General features: G+C 32.4%; 1 protein-coding gene across 1 annotated transcript in view; it reads left to right on the top strand.

The window, feature by feature from the left end:
• The first annotated feature begins 116 nt into the window (after positions 1-116).
• LOC119631340 (cell death protein hid) overlaps positions 117-11,513 on the top strand; it is a 40,185-nt gene continuing 28,788 nt past the window's right edge. Inside the window, exon 1 of the mRNA XM_038023459.1 lies at positions 117-525. Coding sequence (XP_037879387.1) covers positions 306-525 — 220 coding nt within the window. The 5' untranslated portion in view covers positions 117-305. The remainder of the gene's footprint in view (positions 526-11,513) is intronic.

Raw genomic sequence — 11,513 nt, 5'->3', positions numbered from 1 at the left:
TTCTCTTCTCTTCTCGTTTCTTTAATTTTTTTATAAAGTTTAGTTTTTATTTATTTATATATAAATATAAATTAACAAAATAAAACTAAACTTTATAAAAAAATTAAAGAAACGAGAAGAGAAGAGAAGAAAAAGTTGGACAAATATTAAAAAAAAAAAAAAAGGTACTGAAAATTTATTAAAAAAGATTCCGGTTGTGATTGTTTTTAAGCGATAAAAATTAGAGACAGTCGCTGAAGGTTTTGTTTTCTCGGGTGTTGTTCACCTTGATTAACTTTCGCTTAAAACACACCACACATATACAAATGGCTGTGCCCTTTTATTTGCCGGAGGGTGGTGCTGACGATACAGTCGCGTCTGCTGCAGGCTTAGCATCCGATGGCACTGGCAGTACCTCCTCATCTTCGCAGTCATCACCCAATACCACTTCATCAGCTACTCAGACACCAATCCAAAGTCCCCTGGTGCCCGGTGATTTGGTAATGGCATTTTGTGAGGCTTTTTATCGTTACTCTATCAATAGTGGTAAGTTCTTTCATTCTTTCTACCTTTCATTTGCCTATCTGTTTGCCTATAACTTTGTTTTCATAAAGGAACTTTCTCATCTTACCAACAATTCAATAAAATAATCCTTAATTTATTCGTTGTATGATCGTTCTTTGTTACAACGAACTGATTTCCTTAATTATGGAATTTTCTTTCTACCTTTCCTTTTGCCTGCATAGTGGGTGTAGGAGATTGTTTTTTTTTTTTTTTTTTTTTCGTTATGTCATTTGCTTCTTTTTAACACTCGCAAAGAGCATTGCCAGCTAATCTGAAAAATCAAATTTCTCTCAATGACGTTTCTGTTCTTGTACGTCTATCATTTGGTGAAATACCTGGAATCCTTCTTTCTTTCAAATTATTTGAATCAAAATACTTAAAAGCAACTAACTAATTTCTAATTTAGGTAATTAATGTGCATATTCGATATTTCTTAAATCTGGGATGTGATATATATGATATATGTCGTATATTAGTTGACCTAATTTCCAATTTGTCAAATTATTATATAAGACGTTTTCTAAGGGACAATATATTGATCAATTAAATATATGTATTTGTCTATATAAAAAAAGTCTTAAGCCTTCCGTCAGAGTCCCTTACAATCTTTTCAACCACTTTATGCTCCTATACATTGTGGTTGGGTGTAACTAACTAACGTTTCTCCTGAATTTCTCCTTTCGCTCAATACTCTTTAAGCTATCACTATTTGTCCGATGTCTTTCGTTTTCCGCAGCACCAAAAACATGTTTATGATATTTCACAACATTTTGAAATATTTCATATCCATTTATGCTTAAAATAGCTTACTGTTCGTATATTCAGCACTCAGCTGAGCAAATCAGCTGTTTATTTGAAGAATGCTGCAAACGAAGCCGTTTTACTGATAAAAAAAAAAAAACGCCGTTTCATCAACTGTTATTTTGTACATTCAGGATGCTACTAACGATAAATGGCTGCACACGAACACTATATATGAGGACGGAACGATGATATTAACTGATGATCAATAGTTTTGTTTGCGTATTTGAATGGTTCCAAGCCAAGCAAAGCGAGAAGATTTTTTTTGTTTTTTTTAAAACAGCTTTTAATATGGACAGTATAAGCGATTAATTTATCTGCTTCAATTTGACTTCTTGATAAAAGTGAGTTGATCTGGGTTCGTTTGCTAAACTTCAGTTCTGTTTTCTGTAATAAATGAAATAAGCTCATTGAATGGCCCTCTGCCTATTCTAAAGTAGTTCATAACTTTTCAATTGTAAAAGACTCATGTCTGCACAAAACGCTCATGTCTAAGAAAAAACCTTTAGAGGAGTAAAAAACGATTGAAGATGATTGGAGATTGGATCCGATAATTTTTGTACGACATTTAAGAGAACTGAAAAAGCTCGCAGAAACTAACTTTTCAACTCCTACAAAGGATTTAAAGCGTACTATATGTAAAATTCAATGGAATATTCGTAATTTAGTTACCCTACCTTCTCAAAGTTGGCTGAGCTTTACGAACGAGATTAGTGGAACTTGAAAAAAGCTATCAGTTTAATAATATTAAGGATATCGGATTTCTCGAATAACTGCCTATCTCGATCTTGATTGATGTCAACGAAACAATGCTACATGTATGTACACAAGTTAGAATACTTTATTCTGAAAGTAACTCAAGTAACATAACTTTATGAAGTTAACTTATGCTGTACTTGAAATGGTATCAAAACCATAGACAGGCTCTCCATAAACTTTTTATTACTATCTACATTGCAGGAGAATATAGTTATTTAAGATTTGTTGTTCTTGTCCCGTTTCAGATGTGATCTTTCATAGAGATAGGTAACATTCTGCATAATTTATTCGTATCAGTCTGTCGGTCACCTTCTATTCAGATTTTAGCGGCCCAATAAACCCAAGATCAAAGACTTGAAAATAGATGCGATCCTTCCCTACTTAGGCGTACAAAAACAAACGGAAATTGCTACAAATTAAACCACTTACTATATCTGACGACAATCAATTGTACGGATTACTGTCTTTCGTTAATCACTAGCTCGTCTGCTCTACCTGGTTGATATGTGAATTTTACGACAGAAAAGTCTTTTATAAATCTCAGTCAATCCGTGAATAAAATGTGTCTTCGACAGATTTTGGTAAAACCAAAGTAGAGATCAATTGAATTGCTGTCCACAAGCCAAAATAAATAGTAATCAGAAAGGGCAATAGGATGAATATCGAGGATATATGGATGGATCTGCAGTTAAAGTATTTGAAGAAATTTCTTGATAGGCTAAATGACATATAGACGGACGTTAAGGTTGTTGCAAAATTAATTTATCGTATAGCTACGTTTGGCGCAATCACAATATTTCCCACTTACATCGTTCGTCATAGATTTTGATTGTTTGCGCATGATTCTGGAAGTCTGATTATTATACTGAATCAAGTATTCTATCTTGCGCTCAATATTTCATAGGCTAAAACAAATACTGTCATTAAATTTAGTTAAGATATTTAGCACGATCGTAAAATATTTATGTTTATCGAGTTGAACTTGCTTCCAAAATTGATCCAAAGCGAATATAATCGCGTCCGTTATTGCAAGTTATTCATTTTCCACGTTGCATACGACAATAGTAGATACACTATATGTTATTCTATCATATATATATTTAGATAAACAATTTTTTGTTAAAGCGAAACAAAATTGACTGATTTTGTTATCATATTTCGAATCTTTTTAACGCTCTACGGCTTATAAGATAAATAACAATTTGGAACCATAATCGTTTTCCTAAACAATTGCACGTAATATAATTTACACCGGAAAATACGATAAAATATAAATAAAATAAATATTGCATTATTCTCTCTTTCTCTCTCTCTCTCTCTCTCTCGATTTTATCGTCAACTAAAATACGTGTCGAATATCGAAACGAAAGTATTATTATTGAAAAGTAGGAGAGCGATTATATAACTGATAAAATTGCGATGGCGTTGCAAAATTGCAAGAATCGCATAAAAGCAATGCATCCCCAATAACTGTTTTGTTCACAATTGCTGCAATTCGTTTTAAAATAATCTTTATGTATAGGTGTCTATTAAAACGTATAAAAAAGTCTTAGTTAGCACAACAACTTCTTTAAAAAACAACAAAGAGGAAAAAAGAAGAAGCGAATGAGTCAGAACAGCGGTGAAAGCAATTAATTGATTATTATGCTAAATATTAAAGGGAATAAGAAATGAAATAAGAGAGGCTTACTTGCTTTATAACAAAAATAAAATTAAATAAAAATTAAATAAATTACCTTGAAATTATACTGACTTCTTAGGCACAAAACACACATATATATATATATATATATATATATATATATATAGAGTTTATTGACAAACATTAACAATAACGACATCAATCGCTTGCATTTTTGCTGCGCTTTAATCCGATTTATTCCCCAGTATTTATATCAATGGAAGTTGCCACTCCCTTTAGTTCACAATTTCCAGAATTATTTCCATTCCCTAATATCGAAGAATCGTCACCAGTTTCGCCATTGCGTTGGCACACTTCTTTACTAATTCTTTAATTTATTTATTTTTATGTATAAATGTGCATAACTTGCATGATAAGCGTAAGATTGCAACGTGGGTGGACTAATGTCTCTTTGCTTTTAGAAATTTTCAAATTTTTTCATTTTTATTCGTTATCAGTCGAGATCTGTTAAAGCCGCGCTAAGATTACCTGGTAAAGGAGCTTTTTTAGAGTTTTCGATCGTTTGGAAAGCGGAGAATTATCCATCAAAGGCCCCTAAATTACTTATATTCTTGAGTGTTGTGAACAGCGACAATGAGTTCACTTTCTCTTGATTGAAAGGATTGGCTCCAAGTTCATCTTTTCCCTTTCATTACGTTAAGCTATAAATCAGTAAATTTTTTTCCTACCTCCGTGGATAATAAGAACAAGCGGCTTTGCTTTCCCTTCCTCCCCGCCCCCTTTAACAACTCCTAAAGTTTGGCTTAAAACTTGACTCTATCTTAAATATTCTCCTCGCGCATGAATTGAATATTAACTAAGTTCATGCAATCGTCTATAAGTAGCATCTATAAGGTGCAACATCATTTCAGGTATCCTATATTGTATTAAATATTAAGAAAATTTCATTTTACTCAATGACGTAGTGACGTTAGATTTTGCATGCTCTCGGTAAATAGAGTTAATAGGTGCTTTTGCATGTATTCTAATCATTTTTTTTACTTGAAAAAGGCATTTATTGAGATATATTGGCAGCAAACATGTTACTCATAATAATTTCCATCATTTTCTACAACTTTTTCCCATCTTTTTGGCAACAAGGCGATGTCTCTTCGAAAGAATGATATTTTTTGCACTTTCTCAGCATTTCGCGAACGCGTGCCAGCTAACCTATGCTGCACTGATCTGAACAGATGGTAATCGGAAGGCGTTATGTGTGGTGAGTATGCTGGCTGCAGCAAAACTTCCCATCCGAGGCAGTGTATGCGTGACAACTTTGCGTCTATTAACCGCTACTGGTGGTCTTTTTTGCTACAATAAATCGTTCGATTTGTTCAATTGACGTCGATAGACATCAGCAGTAACAGTTTAATTTAGTTTTAGTAGCTCGTAATAGACTACACCTGCTGCTGGTGCGACCATATGCACAACAAAGCTTTACGGCCCTGAATACGCGGCTTCGGTGGCGTTAGGAATGGTTCTGCTCGACTAACCCATGACTTTTTGTGCTTGGAATTGCGATGATAGACACCTTTCTTGTAAGTACGATGTTGAAACCGTTCGAAATGACATTTTCGGTCGGTTGGTGTGATAGCAATTTTCGTTCTATTTGCATGTTTCATATCGCAAGTAAACATCTCGGAACAATTGATTCAACTCATCAACTGCTACGCTATTCGAATGTTTCTTGCAAGTTTGAGCTGAGTTTACGTCCAATAATTCTTGGAATTTATTGTCTTCGAACTTCTTGGTCTACCAGACCGCTCTTTTGGGCATTGACATCAAAATCATTACTTTTATACCGTTGAAGCCGCAACCGACAATTGACGGATAATGGAGCAGTAGCGCCACAAGCTTCTAAAAGTGTTTGATGAGTGTCGGCAGCAGTTTTGAATGTCGAAAATGCAATTTTGAGCGTTCCGTGATTAGCGTCTGTCTATCCTGAATAATATCCAAGATAATACCCAAGCAAAAATTGTCATTTCAAGTAGAGAGAGAGAGGTCAAAATCGTCAGATTTAATCGCTATGTACATTGACACTTTGCATTACTTCATCATTGTTAGCAATAGATGTCGCTGATCAAAATACCTGCAAGCACTAAATAATACGGTCTAAAAACTTTCTCGAGAAGAAAAAAAATTATTCTCAAACTTAGTTTTTTATTTTCGCAAGACGTAAGGTTAAAAGTCCATGTGTGCGTGGACAAGTACCAAGAAACCGATAGATCTATATTTTTTTAGATTAGAATTCCAAAATTTTGCTTACACTCTTTAGGTTGTTTCGTATTGAAATTCTAAATTCGCTCAATCTGGCCTAAGATTATCAAAAAAAAAAAAAATTTGAACAAACAAGATGTAGTACGTGTATGGAATGGAGTCTTTATCAATGTGGTATTTCTAAATGGTATTAGGCTACTGTTTCAAATACCGTATATACGTGCATCGTATGAATGGTTCGTCGTTCCGCTAAAGTATGCATTATGCATAGGAATATCAAACGTTCTTGAAGACCGTCACATCACAGATTAGTGAAGTAGCCCAAGTGCGAGTACAGTCGTAATCCTTCCCTGCTTCTTATATAAGTTTAATTTTATACTAAACTCAATCTTCACTACTTCACTACTACGCTTAATGAATGACTCTTTATAACTAATTGAGCTTCCAACAATATGTTGCAAGTCATATTAAATAAAGTAGTGAGGCTATCCGAAAATTGTTTTTCAATATCAAAGGCAAAACAAATGTTCGCGTGCTCTCGGCACGCCAAGATTGTTTTTCTTTTTAATATTATATCGGATAATATTAATTTTCGGACACTCTCCTAACAATTAAGTCATATACAAAAGACGGTTTTTTAATGATTGACAAATTTGTGTGATCGCGTCCATTATGTATGCTGCTTATGTACCTCTATAGATGTCGTGTTAATAAAAATTAAGCAAAATTTCTTAAAAGCATTCACAAAAATCATGTTAAATATGTTTAGCATTGAAGGAACATGATTTTACAACGACCGGTGCCTTAGAGTATCAAATGGCGATTCGGCATTCAGTAACTGTACCATTCTCAATTTGTTTATGTTATTTTTGCAACGTAGTGTTTACAGTGAGTGCATGATTTGAAAAGTGTGTTTGGCGCGTGCTCCTAAGTTTCTTAATTCTTTCAAGACTTTCCGTAAGTGTTCAATATAAGTTGTAACTTATTGCCGTTTAATGTGGTCAACACGCCCACGTATTTGCCTTTGCCCACATACACATACGCTTATACATAGGCGCATATATATATATATATATATATATATACACACGCATGCACACACACACACACACACACACACAGATACCCATACCCATACAAGTAACTGGCTAAAGCAATAACTGGCATTATTTTATGTTGTATTAAATAAAGAGAAAAAAAGTAAAATAAATAAATAAATAAATAAAAGTTTACTCGCCTGCTTAACTATATTAAATTTCAGTTGAAATAAAGTTTTTTTTTTTGGTTTTTTTAATTTTTATTTTGATTTAAGAAAAAAAGCCAAATTACTATAAGCTGTTTTTTTTTTTTTTTTTTTTCTGCTTCTCTATGCTAAATCAATCTGGAAAATCTGGTTTTTGTTGTGTTTACGGCTTCAGTTTGCAGCAGCGTCGGCAAATCAAGTACACATACACATACAAAAGCATTATCCTTAATGTTCTGTGAAAAACTTCAAAACAAAAAGAAAACTTGTTTTATACGATTTGGTTGCGTTATTTTTTTGTTATTTTCTTCATTCTTGTTTTTGATGGTGTTTTTTCAGTACAAGTTCTTTTAAGTAGTGTTGTTGCTGTTGTTGACCATTACTTTACCTAATTCGTGGTACAGAAAAACTAAACATAAATTGCCTTTGGGGTCATTCAATAACTGTGTTTCGCTTTAGTTTTATTTAATATTTTTCTGATGATTATTTTGCGGTACAAATGTAATGCACCTTCGATATATTGCTACTGTTTGCCTGTTTGCTTATTTGCCTGTTCGCCTGCAAGTCTATTCGCCTGGTTTATGCTTATAGACGAGAAGTGGGAGAAAAAGGTTTCTCTTTTTACTTTTTTCCGTTGTTACGTGATATATATACACTGTGTGTGAGTTAGTGAGTGAGGGACTTGTGATGAGTCATCTTAGCGTTATTGTTAGATTCATCATTACTATGCAGACATGGGCTTTATTTATACTTTACACTTAATAATAATAACAACAGCAATCATATACAAACACTCTTTTACTGCTGTTTTCGTTTCCCTTCTTAGCTGACTTTAACATTTTTTTAAACCACAAAGAACGTTTTCATATACATAAGTGATATGTAAAAAAGTAATTATGAACAAAGTCAGTTATATATTTATATATGTGGATGTGTAATGCACTGTACGTACTTATCAAAATTTATGCATAGCGCGCAGAATTATGTAATATTTGTGTATGCGCTTTCTTTCTTCTCCAGTTGAAGTTTAAAAACTCTCAACAAGAAGTTCTATGATTGCAATACAAATTAAGTTAATTTACATTTCTTGAAATATTCTAACTTTTTTAAAGATTTCAATTTTTACCTCTACATGTTAATTCGCTGTACTAAACATATATATATATATATATATATATATATATATCAAAGTTTGTGTTAGTTCACATTTGCAATAAAATAATATAGGTTTTCCAAGCACTTATCACATCACATTTGCAGTGTAGGGAATGTGCCTGTGTATGTTTTGTGCTTAAATTTCTTTTAAAGTGTTACTGTTCATATCCTTTTCCGGTGAGAAAGCGTTAGTGATTAATAAATGGTCAGCTTTCTCTTCAATATAAACATTGACATGTAAATGTGTTTGTACGCAATTAAATGTATATCTGAAATATATAAACAAATTAAGTGTCGTCTTGATTTAGTGTGCTAAATATTTGAAGCGTTGTTGTCAGGCGTTACTTTTTTATGTGACTGAACTGACTTCAGTGTCATCCACGTTCTCTGTATAAAAAACACGCAAAGCTAAAAAAAATGCCTTAGTACAAAAACATATACTTACCTACACTTGCATACATAAAGTCACTGTATATAAAAAAAGGCATTGCTCTTGACTTTGTAGTCAAAGCTGTTGTTTATATCCAGTTTTCATATCTATCCATCATAACATAAAACAGCTGATCTCTGCATAAAAATCTGTAAAGTAAATAGGTCTTTTCACATAATTACATATATATATATAGAGAGAGAGAGAGAGAGAGAGAAATATATTTATATATATATTTATGTATAAAGTGTGTATGTTTATGCATTAATATATATATATATATATATATATATATATATATATATATATAGAGATATGCTTACAGTAATTCATATGGGTGTCGCTTGTAAGCCTGTATGTTAGACTGAAATTCCTTTTCCTTTTTTTTATTCCTTCTTCTTCAAGGCAAGTGCAATGTTTTTATTCTTAGTTTGTTTTGCTCGGCAACTTCGTATCAAATTTGTTTCGTTTTTTATCCTTAGGCGGCAGAAAGGAACAAAAAGCTGGGCGCGTACCCAATTTTACATAAAATCTGTATTTTTAATACATATATATATGTATATATATATATATATATATATATATATATATATATATATATATACGTATGTATAAAGTTGCATCCAGCATAAAGGAGCTGGGAAAATATAAAAATGGCGGCAAATATGGCCGCTTGGAAACAGCTGCGAATGCTCCTCTCTTTAGCTATATGCATATGTATATATGTAATATATATATATATATATATATGTATGTAGAGAAAATTATGGTATCTTTTAGGAGCATAACATATATCTGTGCACGTGTTGTATACATTTTTATATTTGCAACGGGAAATTGTTGGCACAGCGTTTAAATCATTTACCTTGTAACACAAAGTCAAACTTTTTTGATATTTCAATACATTCACTATAAAGAAAGATATATTAATTCATTCTATTCGATCATTCGTTTACGTTTTTGCTTGTTTTTTTCAAAAATATTATAGAAAATTGAAATTCTTCATACTATTTTTTACATAGTAAACGCTAACCATCTAAAAAACACGCCACGCCCATAGAAAAGTTAAAAACACCGAATAGGCATCGAAAAAAATCATCAATTTCATAATACTTCGGCTGTTAGCTTTCGTTATGACAATAGGGATTTGTACTTTGTTTTTCATATCCTTTCTTCTATCGTAAATCCTAAATGATCTCAACGAAGAATATTTAGGCAAGTATTTAACCGCGATTTAACGTATTTGCCATAAGTGATGGGTATACAAAATTCGCTCCTACACATGTTTGAACCTTTTATTTATATTTCATACATTTTAACTCTCTTCGGCTTTCTTTCTCTCTCTCTCTCTCTCTCTCTCTCTCTCTCTGTTTCTCCTACTTTAATATTTTTATTTTTGTCCTGTTTATAAAATAGAATGTGGAAGTAGTTTATATCTGGTCGCGGTCGAATTTTTTTTCACCCAATTTCCATATACCACAAGCATTTCCAACTTGTAGAGGATTTAGAAAATTTTTTATTTTAGGTATAGCGTTACGAAACAAAATGAAAGAGTTCTGATGGCATTTTCATTTCTCCAACGAAATGGTTTTCCTTCAACGGAATGATGTGCGATGTGTTCTCTCATGTGCTGCAAGGAGAATCATCGAGTCAATATAACTCCTCCGGTGGTGGTTATATATATACATAAAAAAAAAAAAAAATACCCACTGTTTACTTCCCTTTAAACATACTATGCAGAGATCTATATGCACGATTTTCCATAACGTTTTTCGCTTTCGTAATATTTCTCTACGCCTTTTGTTACCATGTGTTTTTCAGTTCACAGTAAACGGTTTACAGGAAAAGTGTATGAACGACAAAAATGCAGCACAGAAAAAAAATAAATAAAATTGGAAAAAGGGAAAAGGAAAAAAAGAATCTCTGCAAAATTCGTTTCCACGTACCACATAAATGTGCTTGAACTTGATATACTTTAACAAAATTTCATAGAAATCTATATTAATTTACATTCCTTCTAATCGTAACTCTGCTCGCTGACACCTGCTGGGTGAAGTAAATTTTATTTAAAAAGATTTTCTATAATTTTTTTTTTTTAATTTTATCTGTTTTCCTATTTGTTTTTATTCGTGTAGTTTGTCGTCTTCTTGTCAGCTTTAAAGCTGTTTGTGCATGGTACGTGCTCAAGTTTTTTTAACGATATAGAATATTAGAAGTCTGCCGCATCTTAAAATATTTACTTTAGACTCAGTTCAGACTTAAGCAAAAAAAAAAAAAAAACCCGCTTAAATGCAGAAACATGCAGTGTAGGGAAACTGCAGCATGAGCAAGTATTTCATGGTATCTTTTTTGCACTCGAAATATTTCAAACAAAAGGACAGAGATTAAATTTTCATGCATTATATCTTATGTTATATATTACAAGTTATTTATATAATTGTTCGCCTTCTGCATTGGGCATTTGCGGCCTTAGAGCATATTTCCAAGTGCTTTATATTCAAACTTTTTAATAATTACATTGCCTCCCATATAGAATAATTTTATTGCTTAAGCTAAACCGCGAAAAGGTTCAGCCGTCCCTTCAGAACTAGCAACTTTTCTTGATAAATGCTCGAATTGAGCTAAAAATTTTATTTGGAATTTTTTTTAACAAGTCGTGTTCTTGAGTGCTGGTAATTAAAGGC

This window comes from Glossina fuscipes, unplaced genomic scaffold (assembly GCF_014805625.2).
Source record: "Glossina fuscipes isolate IAEA_lab_2018 unplaced genomic scaffold, Yale_Gfus_2 1, whole genome shotgun sequence".
Taxonomy (NCBI): domain Eukaryota; kingdom Metazoa; phylum Arthropoda; class Insecta; order Diptera; family Glossinidae; genus Glossina; species Glossina fuscipes.
Note: the sequence above shows the minus strand (reverse complement) of the source record. Positions and strands in the feature narration are given on the sequence as shown.